The 26930-nt window shown below is 35.8% G+C and overlaps 4 protein-coding genes across 4 annotated transcripts; all 4 read left to right on the top strand.

Moving 5' to 3' along the window:
- Positions 1-2135: 2135 nt before the first annotated feature.
- LOC134847873 (protein c-Fos-like) lies at positions 2136-4221 on the top strand. The gene is made up of 2 exons (XM_063865127.1): positions 2136-2326; positions 2402-4221. The coding sequence occupies exons 1-2, from the start codon at positions 2165-2167 to the stop codon at positions 3566-3568; spliced, it is 1329 nt and encodes a 442-aa protein (XP_063721197.1). The 5' UTR covers positions 2136-2164; the 3' UTR covers positions 3569-4221.
- Positions 4222-6351: 2130 nt separating this feature from the next.
- On the top strand, positions 6352-14572 carry LOC134848138 (general transcription factor IIF subunit 2-like). The gene is made up of 5 exons (XM_063865495.1): positions 6352-6496; positions 7078-7307; positions 10685-10787; positions 11087-11315; positions 14270-14572. The coding sequence occupies exons 1-5, from the start codon at positions 6360-6362 to the stop codon at positions 14375-14377; spliced, it is 807 nt and encodes a 268-aa protein (XP_063721565.1). The 5' UTR covers positions 6352-6359; the 3' UTR covers positions 14378-14572.
- A 313-nt stretch (positions 14573-14885) lies between these two features.
- LOC134847771 (UMP-CMP kinase-like) lies at positions 14886-20785 on the top strand. The gene is made up of 4 exons (XM_063864987.1): positions 14886-15345; positions 16773-17011; positions 20148-20241; positions 20509-20785. Exons 1-4 carry the CDS (start codon positions 14977-14979, stop codon positions 20560-20562), a joined length of 756 nt encoding a protein of 251 aa, XP_063721057.1. The 5' UTR covers positions 14886-14976; the 3' UTR covers positions 20563-20785.
- A 4216-nt stretch (positions 20786-25001) lies between these two features.
- On the top strand, positions 25002-26422 carry LOC134847774 (elongin-C-like). Its single transcript, XM_063864991.1, has 2 exons — positions 25002-25237; positions 25663-26422. The coding sequence occupies exons 1-2, from the start codon at positions 25008-25010 to the stop codon at positions 25802-25804; spliced, it is 372 nt and encodes a 123-aa protein (XP_063721061.1). The 5' UTR covers positions 25002-25007; the 3' UTR covers positions 25805-26422.
- Positions 26423-26930: the final 508 nt, after the last annotated feature.

Genomic DNA, 26930 nt, shown 5'->3' with positions numbered 1-26930 from the left:
GATCGTTTCTGATAAAAAGATTGAGTGTTTTGGTGAAGGGTTGGGTACCCTCCCTCGAGTGTAATTTGAGTGTTTAAGCACGTTAATGGTGATTTTACCGGTTACCGGAGGGTAGAGTGGCAAGCTGACCGACGTGTTCCACACTCAACAGGGACATAGGGACAACATCCACAACTACTGTGGGGTATCGTTGAAACAATTTTAGTATCGTTCGGGTACTAGTTCATTAAAACTTAAGTGGTGGGGGGCACGATTGGCACGGTCCGATTGTACCCTCCATCGATTACAAATTTCCGAGTTAAGGGTCTTAATTCGGGTATTTTGGTGCAAGGGAGGGTAGAGTAATATTTATAAGCAACTGCTAATAGGTTATTATCCTTATTATATATAACTTATCTCCTACTCAGACCCAAGAAACACCCAAATTTCGTCGAAAATTATCGATTTTCGATCAAACTGTAGACCCCCAACTTTTTGGATAACCGAGCTTTTTCGAACAGCAAAAAGCTTTTATATAGGGAGTAGCTACGTAGTTCGATCCCCCTAACTAAAGAAACCGCGTGAGAAAAGACTCAGTGAAAGTTGGAAAAAACCAAAATTTTTCGCTCAAAATTTCGATAATTTTCTGAATTTTGTCAATCTGTTTTGGGGATCGAGTTTTTGAGTTTTTAGAGTTAGAGCAATAAAATTTTTTGTGTTAGGAGCGTGCTAGCACAACATGCTCGGCTGCCAGAAAAATTCTTGAATAACCTTCCGATTAGCTCCGTAGATAGAGCTAACGACTTAAGGATTGGAAAAGGAATGGAACGGAGGAAAACATGGCGACTCTCTACAAAACCTTGGTGAGACCGCATCTGGAGTACGCCAATCAGTCGTGGAAACTATTCCTGAAGAAGACGAAGTAGCGATTGAAAACGCTCAGCCATGGGCAACCAGAATAATTACAAGCTTATGCAAATAAGCTTACTATGAATGATTGAAACTTTTGAAGCTTCCTACCTCGGGGTACTGAAGAAAACGTTTACAAAGTCTTGAACTGTGTTCATGATGTAACAGCAACCGAAGAAACCTTTACAATAGATGAAAGAAATTCTACTGGAAATCCGTGCAAATAAATAACAAGAAAATCGCGAACTTGTTAACGAAGTATAGAGACTTGCAAAAAAATCGGACAGACAGAAATAATTTTAAAAAGCAATCTACCAATTTTGAGCAATTTTTGCATGCAAATTTGAATTTTTACTTGACATTCAGACATACTTTCTGTCTGAAAAATTAGCTTTTGCTTGTAAAAATTGTCTGAAAAAGGTCATTTGCTCTTTTTAATTATTTTTGTCTGTCCGAACTTTTTGCTACTAATTATAGCTTCTTCCTTAACGCAGCCATAAACGACTGGAACTCACTACCTGAGTCTGTATTTTCGAGCGTTCACATAAATTTCAAGGCTGTTTCAAATCGAGGCTGGATAAACACTGGGAAAACGACATGAATATTACACACTTTCTCGAATGACGAATTGGACTTCCAGAGAAAGAGCTGATCGACAGAGGCTGACCAACCTTTAGATCAAAAATTACCTGTGTACATGCAAAACACTGAAACAGCAAAACCTCCCACTGTACTGTTCCGAATAAAATTTCGTTGACGACATGCCTGTCACGTCATTTTGATCGCATGTCACAATTTGTAAGGAAATTTTCTAGTCACAGTTTACAGGGACACAATAAACTACAAAAGAAAAAAATATGTTTTAATGTAATCCTCTGCATTATGGGGTGCTGAAATCTTTAAAATACATCCAACATAGACAATTCTATCTGTGCTATAATCGAGGAGGGTAGATTTTCATTGACAATTCTCTTGATGCATTAAAATCGACTTGATTTGTTCATAAAATTGTGCCGATGTATTTATATAGCGTTGGTACGGCCCTATCCAACCTGTGCACGTACCGTCCCAGACGAAACGGCCCATTTTAATTGACCTTTTCCTTTTTAACGTCGTTTAGATCAATTGAGGTTAAATATCCTGGCGATGCACATAGTTGATGAACGTTTGGGTATCAATTTTTTTAAACCAATTTTCTTCAGGTTTCAACAATTGTGTATATTAAGAACCTCGTTTATTTCAGATGTTTTGATTGTGTTCAGCAAGCTTGTTTCCAATGAATGGAGCGAAGACCAATACTTTACTTGGGTCTTCAGATGATGCTGTTGATTTCTCATCTCCAATATCGTCATCAGAATCTCTGACTGAAACTACATCCGCTGATTTAGAGCTTCTAGCTACTGCAAACTCAAGGTATCGTCGAATAGAGGAATCAGCTGTAAGTTTTTTCACATTAAAATAATCGGTTGAACCCAAATTATAGTTGATGCACTGGTTTTAATACATATTTTAGCTGACGGACGAGGAGAGGGAACGCTTAATTTTAAGACGTGAAAGAAACAAACAAGCTGCTGCTCGATGTCGAAACAGACGACGGGACTTGACTGTTACGCTGGAACAGCAAGCTGCGGATTGGCAGCAGAAAAACGAAGACCTAGAAACTGAGATTGCTGCACTAGTGTCACAGAAAGACCAACTCGAATATCTTTTGAGCATGCATGAGGCGCGATGTAGTTCCCTTCGAGTAGCGTCACAATTCAATCAGAACAGAAATGATTTGTTTTCAGTTTCTGGCAATAGAAATCTCAATGAAGTTCCGCGATCAGTTAATATGAAGCAAGTTTCTAATGCTAACATAAGGTCTGAAGCTTCGCAGTCATTAAGACGGCCAAACGAGTCAGATTATAATGCAGATGTCGACGAGGATCTCTCCTCCGGAATAAGTTTTAAACAAGAACCAGAAGATTTATCGATGAAACCAGATAATAAAATGCAACATTTTCCCGCAAACTTGATAATCAATCCTATCACAAGTGCATCTTTGATTACAAACAATAATACCCATTACTACGTTTCGCAATATACATCCATTGGAAATACAGTTGGTTCGAGCTCCAGATTATGCCCATCAATCACTACAAGTGCAGCAAAATTTGATCGACCGTTATTGGGCGATGTACCGTATAAACAGACTCTGTCACCGAGATCTAATTTTGCTCATGACAATCGCGAAACGAGAAGTGATCCTTCTCCTACAATGATTGTGACACCGCCAAAAAGGCCGATGCATAATCATCAGCATATGAGTTCGCCAAGATATTCACCTGCGCATGGCGCTAGAGTGCAACAGGTTGAGAAAACGCCACCCCAACAACATTCCATACAAAGTCCTGGTCGACCCGCAGTTCCATTGTTGTGTGACTCGCCTAGAGCTATGCAAAAACAATCGCAGTATCAGCTAGTGCAATATAACAAGATTAATGAGAGCCCCGTTAGGTCGCTACAAGGAATGTCATCGCCGGCGATGCTACGAGGCCCAGGAAGTGATAATAGACTGGTTGCCAATTTCGGAAATGATACTGACTCGAGTTCAAATTCTGTTATGATGTTAGATGATGGTAACGCTCTGATCAATGAGTTCTTCGAAGACGATGCTGCCAAACATTTTTCTGCCTTATGATGACTTAATTTCAAGAAAGTGCTGCAATATCTATCTAAGATTTGTCTTCGTTTTATCCTTCAACTAACTCAGGTGCTGAACCATTGCCTAATGCGTGTTTTACTTAAGGTAGATCCAATCATCAAACCTGCTTGCCTGTGGACTCCAGAGCTTTTCTGTCTAAATTATGAACGTAAAGTTTTTTTTTACAGCTTTTGTAATCTCGCTTTCTACTCAATTATTTCATAAGTTTCATAAAAATGAGTTAAAACCTTAAATTTATACGTTTTCATGTTTCAATATATTTGTAGTGCTTTAAATGACCAAATGACTTCAACCTTACCAATGTTAATAAAAATCAAGTTTGGCGGCCACCTTACTTCGCTTCTTTGCAAAAAGAAGTTATACCAGCCAATTGAGTGTAAAATTATTCCGTTGTGCTACATTTTCAATGATGTATAGATGGATACTTTAAAGCCACTTGAAGAATTTTGAACACAGCGAGAGTAAATTTTTTTAGTTTTAATTTATTTTATATCTTCCGTAAAGAAATTTCGTTTCATCGTATCACTGGTGACTGTGAAAATATTTTGATAATTTAGCTATTATATTTTGTGCCTTAGAAGCTTTAATGTTTTGTGATCTTCTGTTAAGTTAATGTAATTTTGATGTTCTTCGTTTTCACTAGAGAAAGTTGATTCCAATTAGTTTTCTTTAAGCTCGAGAATATAACCTATTAACGTATGCATAATGGGTACTAACCCTGAATTTTATGGCTGCCCTCTCACTTGTTGATCCGACCCCACTCCCCCCCCCCCCCAATGGTGGGGAGGACATACGCGGAGTTCTTTTTTGCAACATTTTGTGTTGCCTCAAAGAGAGCTCGTATGGGTCAAGCATGATAACAGAATAACAGCGTAATTCGTACAAATTGAAAACACTTTCTTTTTCGTTTTTAACTTTTCTTTATTTTTGATTGGTTTTTTCATAGATAAGCGTGGTCGGAGCATTTTATGCTACTTGCACAGCAACCGAATATCCGTGTTTACCCTTTCGATAATCAAGCGTATTGCAATCGGGTAGTAGACTTTTTCCCGTAAACAACTTTGTCCACAGGATGATATCCAGTTCCAAGATCTTCATTTTCCAGCACGTTGCACTCTGAACTGCAGCAGGTGTCTCTCTCTGTTGGAAACTTCAGCAGACATGTTTTGAGCATGTTAGATTTTTGAATATCTGTCCTATTCGAAAATTGTTTTTAAATTTTATTATATTAATTTTTTCCTTTTTTCTCGGTTAAATAAGTTTGGGCCTATATTATTTCGGCTTCTTGGTCTCATATTGCGTCCTTTAATAAGCAAAAAAATGGTGCATGGATTTTTTGAAGGGGATGGGGCTTAAACAACTTTTGAAAGTTTTTTAAATTTCTTTCAGATTTTTCTTTTTCTCGTTGTTGATAAGTTTCGGCCTATTTTATATCGTCTTATTGGCCTCATAGTTTGTCGCTTAGTGAGACAAAAAAGATGAGACAAAGATTAATGAGCGTATTGGAGACTCTTATATAGGTCTTGCTGATTTTTTTTAATTGTTTTTTTTTCAGGAAAAAGTCTTGAAGTATTGATGCACTTAGGTATAATGCTCTTTTTGAGTTCAATTGAAATTCATCGGCTGAAAGTGACGTAAACAGCACTCTCCAAATACGAACGTGGAAATGGCGCAAAAAACGTGAAAGATTTCTAGTTTCGAAAGTTTAATTTATCTTTAAGATTTGCCAGCGGAATAAAAATTTTACCTAATGATCCAGTTTTCTCAAGTTGAGTTCATGTTCTTAATAAAAAGCCAACAGAAATTGTTCTAGAAATTCAAAGGGCATCTATTTTTTTGCTTTGAAATTCGAAAGTTGAGATTTTTTCATGAAAGTGTTTTTTTATGTTTACTTGCCCATAACCTTGAATGTAATTATCGCTAAAATTAGATATCCATAGATAGATATCCAAATTTAAAAAAATAGTGTATTATATTACCGTTATCTCTGCCAAAACCAAAACCGGCGTAGAGTATAGTAGAGACTGCTGCACTTTCTGTCGAATAAGTTTTTTTCTGTTAAAGTTATCGTGATTAATTTTTTCTAAGTTTCCAAAACACCCACAATAGTATTTTTTCTCAATTTATGGAGTTTATGCTTAAAAGTCTTGTAGCATTTAATGGCACCAATTAGCTGGCCTTGATTCAATTTGGAATAAGTGCCTGTCGGACTCCATAGATTAATTTTTAGAAGGGCGCTAAAATTATTCGGGCGAATTGACAATCTGATTTGAAAATTATCCACTATTTGAGCTCTGGGAGTTAATATTTTTATTGATTATTACACAGTCGGGAACTAGTGTCTTGTAGTCGGGAACAAGAATTTTTTTCCCGTGAACAACTTTTCCTACAAATTTTCAGCTTGCTTTATTATTGAGTCTTAACAACTTCCAGGTTGGTTCTTACTTGGCCTAGAGGTAACGTGCTCGCCTTTGTTCCCTAAAGTCTTGTCAGAAAAAAAATTAGTCCGAAAAAACCACACCGAGCATAAAGATTGCATTACTTTCTCCGAAAGTTGTTAACATTCCAATACTGTCTTCGAAAGTCGAAGCAATAATTGGAACGACGGAACTTCGTATTTTAAAATTAAGTGATAAATTGGGTTTGTTCATGGTTCTCACGTGAAAGCCCAATTTCATTCATGTAGATTAAACTCTGTGATTGATTGAAGTAGAAATGTTTCTGAATGATTTTAAGCAAGCATATTTTGTTTCAGAGGTCGAATGGGATGTCAGAAAATAGTACTTCTGTTGATATATCATCCATCGGCAAATCCCTGTGGTTGATCAAAGTGCCCAAGAACCTAGAAAGTGCCTTGATGCAAAGTGCAATGCATAGCTCAGTTGGGACTCTTTCCGTAACCAGGTTCGTGCCGCGACGACTCGCAACGAATAACAATTCGCGAAGTTTGAGGAAGACGATAAATTGCACGGTTGTAAAATTAATTTTATATTTTTAATAAGAGTTTTGGCGTCATGTCGCCAGTTGGAGTGGTAAGAGCGTGTCGCTGCTTCGCGGTGATAACCGGCTCCACGTTTTGTATAAATATTTCCCTGTTAGCTAGCGAGGCTGTGAGTAGATTGCGAGATCTCTTTTAATGCGAGCTGTCTATTGTTGCGAGTTGTCTATTCTCGCCTTGTGCGTTGTTTTTTGTTGCCATATTTCGTATTTTTTCGCCAGGTTGACAAATTTAGTTCAAAGTTTGTTTCTAACACGACTCTTTTGTCTTAATTCTTGACTCTATTACCTTTGTTTCATTATTCAAAATTCACATGAAAAGACAAAAAATATCAGAAAGAACCTTGTAACCTTGAAGATCTGCAGCAAAAATCTCCATATGATTTTTGATCAGAAGCATAGAATTGCGAATTTATGAAAAGACTAATGTTCTCGAATTTTTCGTCTGGAATAGATGTCATAAATATTTTTCTCCTTTCGAATTTTAGACAGGCTGGCAAGAAGCCCTCGATGACCTTTGAACCCTCTCCTTCAGTTCTAAATGCGAAGTCAAGTGTGAACAACCCGAACAGCGAGGTGTCGAGTGTGTCCATGGTGCCTGTCTGTGTAGCTGAGAAGTACACCATCGATCCTGTCCAAGTAGATAGACTGACATTGACTGTGTTTTCAGAAACTGATAATCAGTCCGCGTCTGCGGCCAATGGTGGGTCGGCTATGGGTAAGAAGATTCATAAGCTCCTTTTCCATTATCAGGTTGGGTTTGATATTTAAACTAAAAACTGAAGCGTGTTGGTTGCTTGGAGATAATGCAACATCCTCAACCTCCTCCATTATGAATTCAACTATAAGGAAGGTTCTCAATAACTTCACATGGCAATTCAATTTCTATACCGTTGAAAAAAATTAAAGACGTGAAAAAGTGTTAATAACAGAAATTTTCTCGACACTCAAAGAGCTTAGAGTGTTTGCTTATATTCTTACGCTTGCGATAAGCAAGCGCGTTCAAATCGGAATGTAGACTTTTTTCTTGTTAACTAGTTTAGCAAAATCAGTTGAAGCAAAATCTGTGTGCTAGTTACTACAGGTTAATTTCAGGGGGACTTGAAACTTTTATTCTTTTTTTACAAAATTGTTTTTTTTTTAGCTCAACTGGTGTATGCTCAAAGATTGTCGGTCTTGATTCCGCTTCATAAGTTATACAAAAAGCTATGATTCTCGAAAATGTCAATTTTTTTTTATTTGTTGACTGTTTTTTGGACTTTTCTCCATAACTATCCTGCCAAATATGATATCATAGGTTTAATCGACCCAACAGAGTGTTGGAAGCTTACCTTTATAATTTGCTATGCCCAGTTTTTTTCAGAAAAAAGTTATGGTCTTTAAGCAAATGAAAATTTTGAAAATTGGACTGTTTTTGAAAGTTTTTTTACTCGACTCAAAAATTACCGTGCAAACTCTCAGGTTAGCGTTCAATCGAGAAGCTCGATTTTATAAATCTTTTCTGCTTTACTGGCCACGATCTGCGTTTAGCAGAAAAAATTTACCGACTTAGGACAGTCTAGTTTTTGAATTTTGACCATTTTTCAAACGTTTTGAATTTTCTTACAAACTACTCTATCAAATGTGAGATAAAAATTTAATCGAAAAAAGCGACTGCGCGAATTTTTCCTGCAGAAGCGGTTACTCCCTAATTTCTCTTAGAGATAGGCTAGGTTTTTGGAAAAAATCCAAAATTTCAAAAGTTTTCACACTTCTCTTTTATTTTATTTGAGAACCTATTTTAGTAACCTATTTTTTTCCTTTTTTTCGACTCATGCTTATTTATGATTGTCGTATCGCAAGTGGCGCGAAGCTCCGCTTCGTCTCTGTGCTTACACTGCGAGTTTTAGCGAGCGTAGCGTAATAATACGAGTACTCTTTTTTTAAACCTTAGTCGCAGCGTTTTTCCCAAGCTAAATATTGGTGCAACTTGGGGAAATTTTCATTTTTGTATTAGCAAGCGCTTGACATTCGATTAGTTTTAAGTGAACATAGTTGATGCATTTAAAAATCATGAAATGAACCGAAAAAAGCTGTCGTTTCAAATAGCTGTGCAATAATAAACTGCATTTCAGAAAATTTTTAGTTCAATATATCTCGCAATTTTTGGCTTCATGCTTTGAATTTTAATCCATGCAAAGTTAGTGGGGATGCCTTCAGCTTATTATATTCCTAATTCTCACAGGCAAATTTATTTTATGCAAAAGTACTGCTTTATTGGTGGCTGGTGTTAGTCATCTTTCAAGGGCAGATGCGACTACTTATGAATCAAATCTCCTGGTCGTAGGTTCGAATGCGCTAAACCAAAAATTGTTATTTTCAAGGCTTATTTGTACCTTTTTTCTCATATTTCATTTTTACAGCTAATTGTTGTCGTTTTCTTGATTGTGTCTGCGAAGCGCAGCTTCGCATCTGTGTGCAATTCACATAGTATAGTATAGCGGTCTATTTTTTTTCGATCTCATTGAACTTTCTGTTGAAAATATTTTATTCACTGGTAAAAATTGTTTTCATAGGTTTCCTCTGCTTTGGTGCCGGCGGGCTCTTGAATATCAGTGATCTTGGCTAGTGTACACGTTGAGCTTATTTCAAAATTGGATTTTTGAAGTATGTGCATGCTTTTGTTAATGCTTATTTAATGCTGATGATTGGGCTTCTCGGCTGTGTTTTTGTGGAATTGAAGATAAGAATCTAGATAAACTTATGAAATTTTTGTAGATGTAGTTTCAACGTTTTCTAATAAATGGTTTCTGTCTCATTTCTGTTCGCTTGTTTGCAATGCTGTGCTTGCGTTGTATCGCAAGTGTTGCAAAGCTCTGCCTCACCTTCTAAGCTCTGCCTCACCTTCTAAGGAATTTTAGATGTTCCGATTGTTAGAAACAAACTCCACTGCCTCTCAAAAAATATTTACGAACCAAGTGATTTATCATTTGTTTAGGTATGGTTTTTTTCAGGAAAAGGTATTTGAAGTCGTTAAGGCTCAAATTTGATGTTTTACAGTTTCACTCATTTCTTTTTTTACCTATATTCTAAAGATGAAAAGAAAGATCGCTGAAAAGAAAGCAAATTACTCTTCCTAATGAAAAAAAAACATCCAATTGGCGCAAATGAACGTGATGGACTTTTTGGTTTCAAAAATGGTTTTCAATTTGAAGATTTTCCAGTGCAATAATTTTTGACCGAGTTTTCTCTAAATAGGATAGTTTTATAACATTACATCAGATTCTTGTTTTACAACATTACATCAGATTCTTGGAAAAACTGTCAGTCGCTAAATATTTTTGAAATTCAGAGAGCTCGTATTTTTTTTGCTTATATTCTTGTAAATTGAAGTCCGTGTTTTTTTCCGGTTTCTTTGAGTTCATTGAAACTTCTACATTTTTATACAGTAAACTCTTGTTATACGTTTCTTAACACAGTCGAGTGTAGTGTCATATTACGAGCTTCACTTTTTTCTAAGATAACTTGCAAATAAAAAAGTTCCTTTTGTTACATGGTATTAGTAGTTTAATAGCATATTTTCTCCAATTTACTGGTGACTTGTGCTTGGTTTTTGTAAGCTCCTGTGGCACACGTCTGTACGGCAATCGTCTTTAGTCTTTGGGTGTCCGAGGACAGGTTTGAATCCGGTGTAGAGATGTTCTGTTTTTCCAATCTCATTTTTTACTTCCATTTTTTGCCTTGCTTGTTCTGCCCGATTAAAGTTTTTTTTCTGTTTTTTTTTACTTGTATTTGCTTGCTTGTGTATGTTTAAGATTGTTACCTATGGGGCAGGTAGGCTCTTGAAGATCAGCGATCTCGCTTCCTATACATGCTGAGTTTCATTCAAGTTTATTCAAGCTGAGCGTCAAAAATCTGGACTCTCCCAGTTTTTTGCTTTTTATTGAAATCAGTTTTGAAGGCTTTTCAAAATAAGTTTTTTTTTGTAATTCACACAAAGAGATTTCAGCTTGAGCAAGTATACAAGGGGGCAGGAAAAGAGCCGTGGTATGATTATACAACTTAAATCTGAAATATATTTTGTTTTTTCTATCCTTTTTGCTGTTTTAAATATAGACCAAATTGAGCCTGTGATGGGTGCAATCAAATTTGAAGGCTGCATCAAAACACGCGGAGAGATGAAGCCGCCCAAAAGTCTGTCCTACTTGAAACTGAAAGCGTAAGTTTTGCTTTGTCACAACATGATGTAACTTCCGGCCAGATGTGTTTTGATTGTACTAGGAATGAAAACGTTATTTTGGCTACATTTTTCAGATTTAATGCTTTAGCAGGAACTTGAGGGTTATCGTCTTGACTATTTCAAAGCGAACTAGAAAAACGGGAATTTTGACCATTCTCAGGGATTTTTTGTCCACTCTCTCTCCTACAATTAAGCTGATAATTTGAGTGTTTTCGTATTTAGTGAAGTTTTGCATAGAGAACAAATTAGCTCTTCGAAGAAAATTTTTCTCGTTGCAGACAAGAGTTCAAACATCAGAACATTCCGACTAAGTTGACCAAACTGACCGCAGAAGTGAACAACTACAGACCCAGAGCACATGCAGTGCACAATGTCACAGGCGGCAACAAGGCGCAGCCGAAGACGAGGGAGGAGCCGGAAGTGGTGAAGGAGAAAATATTCAAGGCGTTTGAGTTGCACCAGTATTACAGTATACAGGACTTGCAGAGGAAGACAGGCCAGCCTGTGGTAAGTGATATCTTGATGTGTTGCACTTCTGGCACGGCGACATTTCGTAGCATTCAGACAAAGATAAAGTTTTTTAAGTAGGATTTTATAATAACTAGCTATTGAACTTCATTTCAGAACCCCAAAATATAGAAAAAAAAGAAAGAAAGCATTATTTGAAAATAGTTTTTGAAATGGTTTATGTTTGCTAATACAGATACGATTGTAATTTTTAATCTCTTTGCGCAGTAGAAGATTGCTCGTGTTCTTATAACGCTTGCGATTAGCAAGGGTTATCAAATTGGAATATAGACTTTTCGGGTTAAAAACTTGTTTAACAGAATCACTTATTTACACTTGCGAAGCGAGTGTATTAGTACGAAGTTTCTTTTTTCCAGCCTAAGTCGCAAATATTGGCGCGGCACCCCAATAGTGGTCGGGCACCTCTACAGCTTTTTGATAGCGTGTGCTTTGACATTCGAATAGTAATAAGTTAACACAGTTGATGCATTTTAACTATAATGAAAACTCGATTTTAGAAATTTTCTAACTCAATATATCTCGAAATTTTTTTAAAATTTATATTTCATACATAATGTGGCTTTATGCTTTGCGATTTGTTACATGCAAGGTTAGTGTGGATGTCTTCAGTTTGTTATATTCCAAATTATTACATGCAAAACTGAGTCTATTTGTATTTGGTGCCACTTTTGCTGACATGCATTGGTAAGTTATCTGCACATGTAGCTGCTCTAATTGTTACCAGTGTTTGTCGGTTGTTAAGCTTGCGTGGGTGATTGAATGGATAGTGCGTGAGACTCCAAATCTCTTGATTGCAGGAGGTCGCATATTCGAATCCTACACGTAGCCGAGTTTTTGCTAGTTCGAGGCTTATTTCTACTTCTTATTTCACTTGATAGAGCTGCTTTTTGGTCGTGTTCTCGCAAGTGTTTGCGAAGCTCAACTTCGCCTCTGTGTGAAATCATACTTCTTTGCGTTCCCGGCCAACTAAATCAAATATGGTTACAAATATGCCTGGGACGGCAAAGGTCCTGGGTTTGAATCTGACCAGGACCACGACCTGTTTTTTTTTTCAGACGAGAAATTTTCTGTCTCAAGAATATTCAATAAAGTATTCGGCCAGTTATGTCTGCTTATCTGTTGTCGGCTTAGTTGTCATATCTTATTTTCCTGCGCGCATTTTCTCTCATGTTTGTTTTACTCCTAAAATTTGTAATTTTACTTACCTTGACTTCGTATCTCCTTCTTTTTTTCTTTTGCTCAAAAAAGTTTCGCTTTTGCTGCAGTTTTCGTGTCGCTTGTATCGGTTTGTTGAAATTTCTTTAGTTTTCTTTTCATTATAGAAATTTTTTTCCAAATTCATTCGAAAATTTTTTTTTCTCAGAAACTTCTGCTGCTTTTCAGAAAAACGTATTAACTGAAAGACCGCCTCCTTCTTGTGGGCCTGTATACCCCCCCCCCCCCCCCCTAGAGTCCCTTTTTACTTGACCCTCTGTCTACAGCCTTCGATAAAGTGGAGAAAATAGTTGACCCATATTTTTGATTTTTTTTCGTTTTCTCGAATAATACCTCTCTCAAGTCTGAGTTTTCGATTTAAATGTTTGGAACGATTTCGAAAAACTACCTGAATGAGTGGTTGCGCCCAAATTTGTTTTAACATATAAAGTTTTGGCTCTCGGAAGAGTCAAATTTTTGACTTTTGACCGTTTTTTAAACTTTGAATATTCTCGAAAACTACCGTGCCATATTTGAGATTTTGAGTTTAATTCAAAAACGGTTTGTGGAAAGCTCATTTGCTTATGCGACTACTCCCAAGTTTTTCTGTCTCTAAAAGTTATGGCCCTCGGAAAAGTCAAAATTTTGATTTTTGACAGTTTTTTTTAAGTGTCTGACATTTCTCGAACTATCCTCCCAAATGTGAGATTTTGGGTTCAATCGACTATACAGGTTGAGTGAATCCTTTCTGCATAAGCGGCTACGCCCTATTTTTTTACACAAAAAGCTATGATTCTCGGAAATGTCAAAATTTTGATTAGTTGACCGTTTTTTGGACTTTTCTCGCCAACCATCCTGCCCAATCTCATATCACGGGTTCAATCGAAAAAACAGGTTGTTGAACGCCTACTTTGGTAATTGGATGTGCCCCTCTTGTTTAAGAAAGAAGTAATTGCCTTCACACAAGTCGAGGGTTGTTTTTAATCGAGAAACCTGGTTTTGGGAATCTTTTCTGCATAAGTGGCCACAACTTGTTCTTCCAGGAAAAAAACCTTGGATTTTGGAAATCACTTTGACCATTTTTTAGGTTTTTTGATCGTGGTTTAGAAACTTTTTGAATGTTCTTGAAATATAAACAATCAAATCTGAGATGAAAACTTTAACTGAAGGAACCCGTTGCGATAATGGTAGGTTTCACTTTTTGTTTCTTTGGTAGAGAAACAACTACCAGGTTTTGGGCAAAGTCCAATTTTTGAAATCACATTTTTCGTGCCGTTTAGCATTTTCGTGCCGTTTATCTGTATATCAATTTCGTTCAACATTTAAGACATACTTCCAGCTTTCTCTGAGGCCCTACTTGTTTTTTATTTAGACGAGAACATTTTGGTTCACCTAGTTTTTTCTACTTTTTTCTATATGTTTTTTTTTGTGTGTGAGTGTTATATCATAAGTAGTGCGAAGCTCGGCTTCGCTTCTGTGTAAAACAATATTTATAGTTCAAAGCAATCTTCCCTTGTTTGTCAACTTTGTTTAATAGCTGATGGTTCTTCAAATTACAATCAATCATTTGAAATTAAGGTAAATTGAACCAGACCTACGATTAGATGTGTTCATTGCTTTAAAAATCAGAAGTTTGATTGATGCTCCAATGCTCCTTAAATTGGTCTTCTGAAACTGAAAATCGTTTTTCTATGGTCAGAAGTGCTGACTTTTTAGCGCATGAGAAATTGATGTTTCAGGGCTACCTGAAAGATATTCTGACAGAAATTGCAGATTACAACAGAAATCCACCTCACAGATTCACATGGGAACTGAAGCCGCAGTATCGTCACTATGGACAGTCGTAGTCTCTATATTTGAGTTCTTTTGCTACCTCCCGGATTCGAAGTTTGATTTCGTGTTCTACGAGAGCTTGTTCAGATCACGAGGACAGTTTTCACGCAAGTTTGTGAAATGAAGCGAAGACGCTGATAATTGGAGAAGTTACATGAATATTCCTAGCTTGCATAATTCTCTTTCTAATTAAAAAAAACTCCGAAACTGCTCATTTTTCTGTTGCGGAAATTTTATTTTCCTTTAATTTAAGTAGACAAACATGTTTGTTTTCAAATTAGAACTGGTTAAGACGATTTTGTGACTCATGGTTTCTCCACGGCTGTTGCGTGTATTATGAAGAAAAAAACGGTTTGAGTACGGATGGTGCGAAAGAGTATATAAACTACTTGCGTCAGCGGTTTCAGCTTAAAAGTTGGTTTAACGATATTGTACGTTGTTTAGTATTTTCATTTAAGGATCTTGAAAAAAAAATTAAAAAATTTCAATTAGAAAAATTGACGTTGCTATTCAAACTTATCTTCGAGACTAATGTTGATTTTTTTATTTCAGATTTATTATGAAACCCAGTTTGCATTTTAGTTCCCTGGTAAAATAATCGAAGTGCTTGTATATGTTATTTAGCAAAAACCAAGTCTTTAGCTCTCTCTTCAAATCTACCCGCAGAACTCATTCTTGCCTCAAACCACTTCGCTTACTTGGGCCATTCAATTTCCAAATCTATTTTCTCAGCAAATCTTATCTATCGAAAATGTCTGACGGACCTCTTAACGTTGTGTTTGTCCTCGGGAAACCTGGATCGGGAAAAGGAACTCAATGCGAAAAAGTGATAAATGAGTTCTCAAGATGCAGACATCTATCGGCTGGAGATCTGTTGCGAGAGAAGCGAAAAGAAAACGACGAGACAAGCGAACTGATTGAAAATTGCATCAAAGAGGGAAAAATAGTCCCAGTTGCGATCACAATATCACTGCTACAAAAGGTTTGATGATTTTTTTCTCGATCAATTTATATTTGAATTTCAAATAGGCAAGGATCAACTTTGATGTAAGTATGAAAGTTGGACCTCGTTATATTCGCGAAATGTCTGTAAAAGTCAAAAAGTCAAGTAAACATGTTAAAATCAAGCAAATAACAAAAGTCAAGTAAACATACTTGGTTCAGACTCTTATATAGGTTGCATTTATTTCGTTTTTTACCGGAAAAATTGTTCAAAAAACTTATTCAAATTTGGAGCTGCTGTTTTTCATTCTTTGCACAAGCGAGGCTTGTTTTTAAATACGAACCTTTTTTTTATCAGACTAAGTCGGACGTTTCATTGCGCAGTTTTTTGCGTAATCATTTGAGCAGAGTGATATATAACCGCGCATTCGTGAGTTAACTACAGCGTTGTATATGTTGTATACATTCGTGGTACAAATAAGCTCGCGTAGCAGTGGGTAAAGAGCGGGGCTCGTGCTCGAGAGATAGGGGTTTGCATGCCGTAGTCGCCTGATTTTTTGTTTTTTGACACTCTCTTTAGTGAGTTTTGACCTTTGCTATATCGGTTTTACCTCTTGTGTCCCTATTAAGTATCAGATTAATCGACTGCAGTCTATTTTAAAAAGGAAGTGGTTACCATCAGAATATTTCACAGGTATATCGCTAATAATAAGATCCTTGCAAAAGCAAATACTGTTTTCGAACAACCATAACTTCTGCAATTCTTGATGAATCACAAATTCATCACCAAAGACGTGAGAACTAGAACACAAAGGAGACTTTGTTGCAATAGATGTTAAGACAGGACCATTCATAATGGACCACAACCTAAGTTCTTAAACAGGCAATGGCATGCTTAACCTGGTCAACTTAGTACTTAAAAGATGTGATGAAACGCTTGATAGTGGAAATTTAGTGTTATTCAAAATAAGAGGTGCCAGCGCGCCGGATAACAAAACACAATTTTCTGGTCAAAGATTCCAAAAACCCCAGCACAGCTTTTTTTTGGCTCTATTTCGCAAAAAGTTCTAACATATTTTTTTGGCTTTTCAGATTATTGGTTTCGGCTTCGCTTATCAAACTGTTTTTTTTTGGTGTTTCAGAAGAGAATTCATAAATATTTTTGTCCTCAGTAAAATAACCATCTATTGGCCTAACTAAAAAAGTAGTCTACAAAGTGTTTGTTTTATTGGACTGAAAGAGGGAGAAAGTTATAAACCAATCCGTGAGTTTCCCCGAACCAATTTCAGTCAAGGATTGTGAAATGTTCCATGTGAGTTGCTAATTCAGTTTTATATCGACTTTAACCTTACTTTGCTAATTAAGTTACTTGTCTCGATTGAGAATAAAGCTCTCAGTGAAAAAATAATACTAGTTCTTGATGACTTTTTTGTGAGTTTCGTGGCAATTTGGAACCTATTGTTGTAGGCAATGGAGAAACAACAGAGCCTGGTGAATAGCAGTGATCGTCTTCTGTTCCTAATCGATGGTTTCCCGAGGAACAAAGACAACTACGACGGGTGGAACAAACAGATGGACAAAGTGGCCAGGGTACACGGGGTGCTGTTCTTCAATATATCAGATGAAGTGGCAACTGACAGGTGTCTGAAGAGGGGCGCGGGGGGCAGTGGGAGGTCGGATGACAATGTGGAGAGCATCAAAAAGAGGCAAGTAGAGCTAGTTTAACGTTTTCATCTTCATCGTAAGTTTGTTCCACCATTATTGTTCACAGTCAAGGGTGGAATAGTTATGTTTCAACCTGGTCTACTGCTTATTTATTGCTTGCGTTAACGTGAGGTCTGAAAATATCATTTTTTTCGGCAGAAGTCTTAAAGAATTTTTTGGCCTGAAATTGAAATATTTATTTTTTTTGTACCTTTTCCAACTTTTTTTTTCCATGTTATTACACTAGCCAGCTAGCGAGCGTAGGGTTTTAGTACGACTCTACTTTTATCCAACTGACTCACAAATAAAAGTGATGGTACCCATTTAGTGGCAATTATGAAATAAAACTAAGAGCCAAGGCATTTAAATTTGATACATTTTATAGTATCTGTTCTCTGCTTTGTTTTTTGTCGAGTGTTAGTCAATCGTGAAACGCGCGTGGATGAAAGGGAGGAATGTGAGACTCTCGAAGTCTTAGTTCGATTTCGGCACGTAGCAAACTTTTTACTAATTCGACGCTTCTTTCTACTTGTTCTTATTTCATTTTATAGAGCTGGTTTTTTGTTGTCTCTCTAGTGTTTGCGTAGCGCAGCTTTGCCTCAATGTTATCATTTTGATCCACCACACTTGTTCTCAGTTCAGGGTAAGTTGTTTTATGATCCAACCAGGTCTACTAGTAATTTATCTGCTTGAGTTTTGTCAGGTCTGAAAAAGACATTTTTTGGCTCTTTTCAACTCCCTTCCCCCACCTTTGAATTTCATTAAAAAAACTACTTTACGATTGTCGTAATGCAATGAAACTTGGCATGGCAATAAAAGCACCATTTTTGTTGTTGCGACTAAGTCGCAATTATTGTTGCGACTTAAAGCAACAATATTTGTTGCGTCGAATTCGCTGCATGGAATTGGCAATAAGATATTTTGATGTTTTGTTATACTTAGGATATTTAGTTGCACCTTTATAGCTTATTGATAACATGTGCTTTGACATTCGAGTAGTTATAAATTTACACAGTTGGTGCATTTTTAATTCAAGTGAACCGAAGAAAGCTGTTGTTTTTTCAAACAACATAACAATAATAAAACCTCGATTTCAGAAATTTTCTAACTCAATATATCCCGCAATTTTTTGAAATGCACAATTTTTACATAATGTGGCTTTATGATTTGCAATTTTTTACATACAAAATTGTATCTTTCTGTATTTGATGCTACTTTTGCTGCATCGAATTGGCAATTTATTAGCATATGTAGCTGCATTTATGGGATTTTAAGTCGCAGATTTTTGCTAATTCGAGTTTTTTTAAGCCTCGAGATTTTGGAAAATTCGAGGCTCCTTTCAACTTTTTCTAATGTGACTTGATATAGCTGCTTTTTGGTCGTGTTGTCGCAAGTGTTTGAGAAGCGCAGCTTCGCCTCTGTGTTACACGTATATATTAAGCATCTTTTTAGCAAAAAAAAATTAATTAATTTTTAAGAAAGAAATTGAAAGTCAACTGCGAAAAACCAAATTTTAGCGTGAAACTTCGACCCAATATATATTAATGTACATTTTTCGATTTCAGGCCAAAAATTCTACAAAAAGGATTTAATGCGAAAAAGGTTTTATTTTTTCTTTACGCTTATACATACTTTCAATTTTTATTGTTGTTTTACGTGTAACACAAAGTATGTATAAGCGTAAAGAAAAAATAAAACCTTTTTCTCAAAAGTCCTTTTTGTAGAATTTTCGGCCTGAAATCGAAAAATGTACATTATTATATATATGGTTGAAGTTTCACGCTAAACTTTTTCGCAGTTGACTTTCGAATTCTTTTTTTTTTAAATTAATTAATTTTTTTGCTAAAAAGAAGCTTAACTACGCTCTCCAATAACAAATATGGAAATGGCGCACAAAAAACGTTGTAGATTTTGTTGTAAAAATTTCCATTAGCAGATTTTTACGAAAACTAAGAAAGGGAACAGGTAACAAAGATGTAGAAAAGAAACAGCTTTCTTTGTTGTTAATATAATAAGCTAATTTGGGAAGCGCTGACTTGAGGTATTATCCAAAATGCTTGTAACGGCTGTGTCCCAGACATTTATGTCCCGGACAAAACTGTTCAAAAAGCAAAAATTTTCTTTGACATTTGGTTTCCAGGCCAAAAAAAATATCCGGTGTATTGCCTGAATAGATAACCACCGGATTATTTTGATAAGGCTCTCAAAAAGACGGATTAATTTGTTAAATCCACGCAACTGAGCAATTGTACCACAGTTTTCTCTGAGTAGCACTTTAGAGGTAAAATTAAAAGAGGACTCAAATCAGCAACCAAATTAATTGTTTTTGGAAATTTGTAGCGCTTGGACTGTTCAATGCTGATTTGGTACTCAAAATCTAATTATAGAACGATTAAACAAACACAGAACATCAAAGAATTTAAGTTCACAATGTCAAATCAAAGAAATTATTTTAGATAATTTTTTTGGGACAGAAGTCTGGGAAATTTTTGGTGCATGTCCAAAACAGTCCCATACAAAACATTTCAATACAAAATAGTCCAAAAAACCATATAATGAAGAAAAAAAACCAATACAAAACAGTCCAGTTTAAGGTCGCCGGTGGGCGCGCTCGTCGCCGCTTTGCGGCGATAACCGGCTCTAAATTTCGTATTAAGTCTCACCCTCTGTTGACAAGCTCGCAACACGTTGGCGCGACTGCGGTGGTCACTATTTTGTTGTTTATGTTTATTGAACAAAACTTAACTCTGTTTGACGTTGAGCTACGTTACTTTTGATATTGTAGTTTTCGGATAAATAAATTCAACGTTAAGATATCCTAGCCATTTTAGGAGTGATACCACAGCTGTGCCGTAAGGTATGAGGACCTCAATCTTTAAGATTTAAGAGTTCAAGATATTAAGTTACGCCAGCGTAAGTGTTATAGTTTTAAGTTAATTAATCATATTTTTTTGTACTTTATCTTACTGTATTATCTACCTAGGAAATGTTAAGATTTTATGCTGCATATATTTCATAGCAAGCTTTCAAAAACGAATTCTTCATTTACATTTACCGGCTTGAAAATTATTAACGGTTTTGTAATCGATAAGTAAAAGTTGATGACTTTCAGAATGGTTATTGTTGTTTTGTTTTTAGACTCAATACATACGTAGACACTCAGAACGTGATCGAGGAATACAGAAAGGAAAACCTGGTTTCAGAGTTTAAAGGCGAAGACACGGTCGAAGATGTATGTATTTTTATTATAAAGCCAGATTATTTTAAATTCATTTTAAAGTCGAAGCAATCATTGAAGTGTTCAATTGAGAAGTTCGAACCAATTTGAAACAATGAAATTGTAGATCATTTTACCTCCCAAAAACATGAATAATCCAATGCATAAATTTCAAATTCAAAAAATGCTCAGTCATTTTTAAAACGTTGTCAGCTCTACTTCGTGCGGTATCCACGAATAAGTAATTGCTTCGTGAGTGCTTAGACAGTTTTGTGTTTTTAGATTTTCAAGAAAGTGCACGAATTGGTCAGTTCTACTTTGAGCAAATGTTCATAGTACCAATTACGCAGTCAGAGGTGACAGTTTTAAACTGGAGAAGTGTACAAATATTTTCAACCTGGGATGGTTTTTCCGAAGGGAAGCTGCTATTAAAGATGCAAATATCACTGGTTTATGAATACCCTTGTCAAAAAAATGTACAGTCAGTCATTATCTAATTATCTAAAGTGTTCACCTGTTTAAAAATTGTTCACTATTTAATAAAAGTCTATTCATCGTTTTTTGTTGATTTGAACAGGAGGTCTACACCTACCCACCTCTCTAATTCAATCTTTTTCTCCTCACCCTCTGTTTCCATAAATTTGTAAATATTGATATTATTGTTTCGAAAAAAAATGAACCATTTCTAGTTTCGAAAAAGGAATATAACTTTTAGATTTCCAGTGGAGTAAAAACTTTCCTTATTGATCAAGTTTTCTCAAGTTGGGTTAATGCTATTTCACTGGCATTGCTTCTGTTATAGTGTGAACTATCTTTTTTTTCCAACCCAAGTCGCAAATATTATTACGATAAAATGTGTCCATTTTGAAAGTGTTCATTTTGAGCAATAACCAGCGATTAAGTACAGCCAAAGCTAAGGATTTTAGCACCGACTATTATTGTTCCGTCTTTCGTAACGAAAGTAACGGAATATTTGTGCTCGGGTGTTTTTTTTCTTCAGACAAATTTCGACTTTTTAATTAGCCATTTTTGACGGAATTTTTTTAAGTATCATTCAAAAGGTATTGTTGTCTTGAGCCTAAATTGGAAAAGAGTTTTCACCTGTGATCATTTTTCGTAAAGTTATGGGGGTTTAAAGATTGCCATTTCGACCAATTTGGGACAATTAACGCGCGATATGTTTCGCGCTATTAACGAAGGAGCGGAGATTTAATCCGTCTTAGAAGTCGTTCCAAATTGGTTGAAAAAAGCTTATGCGCCATAATTGATTTGTTACTAGGAACGAAATGAATCACTTTGTACTTTATATGGCGTGTGGGGGGATGATTTTCACAAAAGTCTTAAATTTAACAAAAAGTTCATTTTATTTTAATTAACATTTTTTTTTCATGTTATTACTGCTGCATAGACCTTAAAAGGCAGTCAGAACAATCAGGGCTTCGCCCTGATACCAGCAATTTTGTAATAAAAATAGCACTTTAGCTTCAAGGTATCGTGTATCTGTAGCATAGAAGTAGGGAGGAGACCCGCAACAAAATCAGAGGGTCGAACCTGGGCAGGGTCGGATGTTTTTAATGAACTTTTTCGTATACTAGCTAAAATGCGTCCTCACTATAAATTGAGGCATGTGCAATTGGTAAATTTTCTTCTTCGAAGGACTGCTTGTGTAATTGGCTTGTGTCCCTTAAGAAATTTTGTAGACTCAAAGTTAAACTAATTCAGTTTTTCCAGTAGCGTTATCGGTCATATTTTTGCTTGTGTATGCGAAGTGCAACTTCACCTCAGTGTCAAAAAAGTGCTGGTCATAAATTGTTCAAGAAATTCAAAGAGCTTAAATGGTATCTATTTTTCTCTTTGAAATTCGAAAGTTTGAGATTTTTTAACTATAAATACTTCTTATAAATATAACTTATTATAAATACTTTTTTATGAATATTACTTATTATAAATTAGCATGTTTTTGCACATAGGACGCGCGAATTCTTTGAAGCAAAGTGTATTAAGTTGCCATTTGTCGATTGAGGGAACACGACTGAGCGAAGGTTTAGAATGGCTTAAATATTTTGTTTGATCATTTGGCCTTAATCAGATTCAGAATGCATTCCTGAAGAGCTAATAAATGAGCCAATTTAATTGGTTAAATAAGGCTATATCTTAACTAGATTGGCTGAACCTATCCGTTGTTATTTAAATCATATAGCGAACCATTTTTAAACCAATTGGTTTCACAAGTGGTTATACTCGACATCACTGCCTCCTTATTGGGCGGGTTGGACTTTTAGCGTAGAGATGATTTTTGCGGGCAATTTTGGCAAGTGTGGTATTTTATCAATGCCCTTTCAGTCGATATTCGGATTGCCAAAAAATGTAGACGACTTTGTCAGTGTCGAGGAAAACTGGGTCGGGTTTTTTTGCTATTCAGACTCAAATATGTCAGACGTATATTCACTCTGCATCTCAACGACGAAAAATTTTTCTAAACATAAAATGATGACCAATCTGGTGTCACAGCATGCTGTAATCTGTGGATTTGTCTTCTTAGATTGAAAAACAAAGTGCAATTAATTGCAATGACAACTTTTGGCTATGTTTGATTCTTTGTCGGGTCCAGGAAAAAGGTGGATAACAAACGGTGATGATGACGTTTTCCCCAAAAAATATTGTGGGAAATACGGAAAATTTCGGCGATTTGACTTAGATTTTTTTAAAAAAAAATTACTTCAAAATCAACTGCCCCGCCGTCTAATAGTAACAACAAAATAATTACTGACAAAGGATCTTGATACTTTTTCAAAATGGATTTCAATTGTTAGCTTTTCGAGCGGAATACGAAAATTACTTATCTATATTCTCTAATTAGTTTAGCTGTACCAAATACATATCAAGCAAATGATTTAAGTTGATTGGAATTAACTGAGCTTTAAGGTGATGTAAATTGTATCATTAAGTTTTGACACATGCATTTTTAGCTCTGGAAAACTATCTTTCAGGTGGTATGAAAAATTTCCCTTTAAAACGCTTAGTTAAAAATCCGAATATCGACAGTAAAAACCATCCCAGCGTCAAAAATTTGTTTTCATTCTAGAGTCGAAACAACCAGAGTTGTTGTATAAAAGATATATTGAGCATCTATCCTTCAAAAAAAGCGCCTAATTCTCATATCTTGAACCAACAGCCATTTCTTTTTTTTGCATATAAATTTTTTTTGTCTTTCAATTTAATGCAAACCTCGTTATTTTTAAAATCAATTTGTTTTAAGATTATATACATCGAGGCGAAGCTGCACTTCGTTGACAAAAACAAACAAGACTGCTCGTATCAGGGCGAAGCCCTGAATGTTCCGACTGCCTTTTAGGGTTTATGGAGCAGCAGTAATAACATTAAAAAAATGAAATGAAATAAAATAAAATGAAAATTTTTTTTCTCTAAAATTTGAAATATTTAATGAAAATCATCCCCCCACACGCCTTATAAAATACAAAAAGAGAGATTTCGTTCCTTGTAACAAATTAATAATGGCAAATAGCTTCGTTCAACCAATTTCGAACGATTTATAGGACGGATTAAATCTCCGCTTACGCGTTAATAGCGCGAATTATATCGCTCGTTAATTGTCCCAAATTGGTTAAAATAGCAATCTTTAAACCCTCATAACTTTACGAAAAATGATCACAGGTGAAATATCTTTTCAAATTTAAGCTCAGGACAACAATACCTTTTGAATGATATAAAAAATTCTGTCAAAAATGGCTAGTTAAAAAGTCGAAATTTGTCTGAAGAAAAAAAAACCCACCCCGAGCACAAATATTCCGTTACTTTCGTATCGAAAGTCGGAACAAAAAACAAAGCAATGGCGAAACAAACCTTTTAAAACTGAAAGGCTAATGGGATCAAACGCAACTTGTTGCTTCTTTGACAAATGTTTTACGACTTTGCCATTCACATGTAAATGAACCAGTACAAAAATGAACAGCTGTACATATTTTGTTAGTTTAATAGTATACGCACCGACTCAGTAATTGTAATTGGCTCGTGATTCTAGTCATTGAATGATTATTACGATTTTTAAAAGTTAACAGTGAAAATGTTTTTTTTTTTGGTTAAAATTGTTTTTGATGACGCACTTGAGTCGATGAACGTGAGCGTGATTTTTTTTCAGGAAAGTCATTAAATTTGTTCACGCTCAAATTTACTTTTCCCCGCTTTGAGTTTTAATTTCTTCTAAGTTCAGTTCATTTCCCTTGTTGCAAGGAAGGCAAACTCCACTATAAAACAAACGTGATCGATTTCTATTTTGGAAACTGGATTTTAATTTGCAGATTTCCCAGCGGAATAAAAACTTTATCTATCGATCCTGTCTTCTCAATTTGCAAGAATTTTATCGAAAAAAACAGTCAGTAATAAATAGTTCTTGAAATTTTAAGAGTTTTAATGCCATCTATTTTTTTACGTTGAAAGTCGAAAATTGACGTTTTTTTGCAAAACAAAAACTTTGTAAAAAAAAAACAACTCTGTATTTTTTGTTTCAGGCGTTCATTGGCTCTTTTTCAACTGCCTTTTAGCTATGTTTCATTGGTACCAAACTTTGCGCACGTACGGGACGGAAAATGTAGTTACTGCTACCAGTCAATCCTAACTGAGGCCTTAATACCCCACTATGTTCTGACATTCTTGATTTAAAAATATCTAACAGCAAGGAATGCGCCGAGGGACGCAATTTTCATACTTGCTTTTTTCAGGGACGCAACTTTGAAGTTTGTACCGCATTTTTAGATAGTGTAATGACCGAAGACAACAATGCGAATGGGCCAGCGGGGGCGGATGATTCCTCCCAGTATGGGGGAGTGGAAGGACCCAACTCGCAGTACGTGAGACTCATATCCTCGGACGGACACACATTTGTAGTGAGGAGAGAACACGCTCTCACTTCGGGAACTATCAAGGCCATGTTGAGTGGACCCGGACAGTATGCAGAGAATGAGGCGAATGAAGTGAACTTCAGAGAAATACCGTGAGTGCATCCGAAGAAAACTCTTAACAACCCCCCCCCCTTTGAAAAGTTCGATGTAAGGTTGATTTTTTCTCTGAAACTTCGCTGAAATCCATGTGTTTTAGTTATTTTTTTTGTTTTAGGGTATCATAGAAGTTGAGGGGTTTGTAGTAGGTTAAAGTCGGTTTTTCGGAATAGTTTACTGCCGAAATAAATTTCTTTGTAATGTAGATGGTAGCATTTTAAGAGTGGTCAAAATATTCCATCGTGAAATGAATCCTTAATCTTGTTGAAAATTGACAAAAAGCTCTGAAAGCTTGTCAATATTGATAACATATCCGTAGACGGTTATTGATTATTTGTTGTTATTTGATTAATTTTCAGCTGCAAGGTTCTCGATTAAGTGATTAATTGGTAAATTTAATGTGCTTAATTTCTGTTTCTAGTTCGCACGTGTTAAGCAAAGTCTGTCAGTACTTCGCATACAAAACCCGTTATACAAACAGTTCCACAGAGATACCCGAGTTCCCGATCTCAACCGAGATAGCCCTGGAACTACTCATGGCTTCCAATTTCTTAGACTGCTGACAGATGTTTCATACTGCATTTGACCTGACCTGACCTGACCTATCACAAATCGGATACAAATCTGCCATTCATTCGGCTGTAATGTGTCAAGATTTGAGTCAACTTTTGACTGACAGATACAGCGCCACTAAACGACATGGACTTTAGTTTTAATGAAAACTCTTTAAACACAACGGCTCTTTTTCCTCGTTATAATTGGCCATTTTTTTGGTAGAAAGCTACTTCAGATCAATTTAACATCATTTCTTAATCTTCCTATAAAATAGGACAAGACAAGATATTGCTGCTTTGTTTCATTGAGTTATAATTATGCTGAGCGCGTTTTGTTAAATTGGTTTTTTAATTAGTTTAAATCAAGACGTTCACTTCCCTAAAACTGGTTTGGGGCAGGTGTAACCTTTTCAAATTGAGGATGGAAATATCTTAAATTTCAGCTAGGTCTGAACTGTATTTTTTTTTATATATCGGCACAGAAAGGAAAGAGAACCGGGTTATCGAGATTGCCACCAAATTTAATTGCAATATTCAAGCGAATGCTATTGCTGTATTGCGCTCGGGAGTTTGCTTTTGTAAATAGTCAGTATTTGAAGCGTTTTCAATTCATTCTTTTGTTTCCTTTTTCAAAAACATTCTAGAACTTCAAAAAATAGATTGAGTTGTTTGGAAATTGCTACCCTGGTGATAAGCTAGGTTATCGTAACCGAGTATAAGATTTTTTCTTTCCCGTTAATAAATCTGTTTGCAGAATTCGCACTTGAGAAAGTAGCTTGTTTTATAATAAATTCAAAATCAATAAATTTTTCTGCTCCATGTGCGCAGAGGTAACGCCGATACTTGGGGCGACAAAGGCCCGGAACTCGAACTTTTGCAGTATGATGTTTTATTAATCGTTTCCAGTGAAGTTTTTAAATATCGTTTTTTAAAAATGTTTGTTAATAACTAGTTGAAGCGGCAAGCCATCTCCTTTTTAAAAAAATTTTGGTGACAGTCAAAAAGCAAAAAGCCTAAGTTTAGAAAGATCTGAAGTTTCATCTGATAAAATATATTTCCCTGATATATTCGTGAGACGCTTCGCAATAGACTTTATGACATGAATGTCTATTCATCTTGATGTTTGAGTTTCAGT

The sequence above is a fragment of the Symsagittifera roscoffensis genome, chromosome 6 (assembly GCF_963678635.1).
Source record: "Symsagittifera roscoffensis chromosome 6, txSymRosc1.1, whole genome shotgun sequence".
In the NCBI taxonomy this organism is placed as follows: domain Eukaryota; kingdom Metazoa; phylum Xenacoelomorpha; order Acoela; family Convolutidae; genus Symsagittifera; species Symsagittifera roscoffensis.
This window is presented reverse-complemented; position numbering and strand designations above follow the sequence as displayed.

Coding starts and splice junctions, on each gene's coding strand:
- LOC134847873 (XM_063865127.1), top strand. CDS start 2,165: ATGAATGGAGCGAAGACCAATACTTTACTTGGGTCTTCAGATGATGCT. Junction 2,327..2,401: donor GTCGAATAGAGGAATCAGCT/GTAAGTTTTTTC, acceptor TACATATTTTAG/CTGACGGACGAGGAGAGGGA.
- LOC134848138 (XM_063865495.1), top strand. CDS start 6,360: ATGTCAGAAAATAGTACTTCTGTTGATATATCATCCATCGGCAAATCC. Junction 7,308..10,684: donor CAATGGTGGGTCGGCTATGG/GTAAGAAGATTC, acceptor TTTTAAATATAG/ACCAAATTGAGCCTGTGATG. Junction 10,788..11,086: donor TCCTACTTGAAACTGAAAGC/GTAAGTTTTGCT, acceptor TTCTCGTTGCAG/ACAAGAGTTCAAACATCAGA.
- LOC134847771 (XM_063864987.1), top strand. CDS start 14,977: ATGTTATTTAGCAAAAACCAAGTCTTTAGCTCTCTCTTCAAATCTACC. Junction 17,012..20,147: donor GTGGAGAGCATCAAAAAGAG/GCAAGTAGAGCT, acceptor TTTTGTTTTTAG/ACTCAATACATACGTAGACA. Junction 20,242..20,508: donor GCGAAGACACGGTCGAAGAT/GTATGTATTTTT, acceptor TTGTGTTTTTAG/ATTTTCAAGAAAGTGCACGA.
- LOC134847774 (XM_063864991.1), top strand. CDS start 25,008: ATGACCGAAGACAACAATGCGAATGGGCCAGCGGGGGCGGATGATTCC. Junction 25,238..25,662: donor GTGAACTTCAGAGAAATACC/GTGAGTGCATCC, acceptor TTCTGTTTCTAG/TTCGCACGTGTTAAGCAAAG.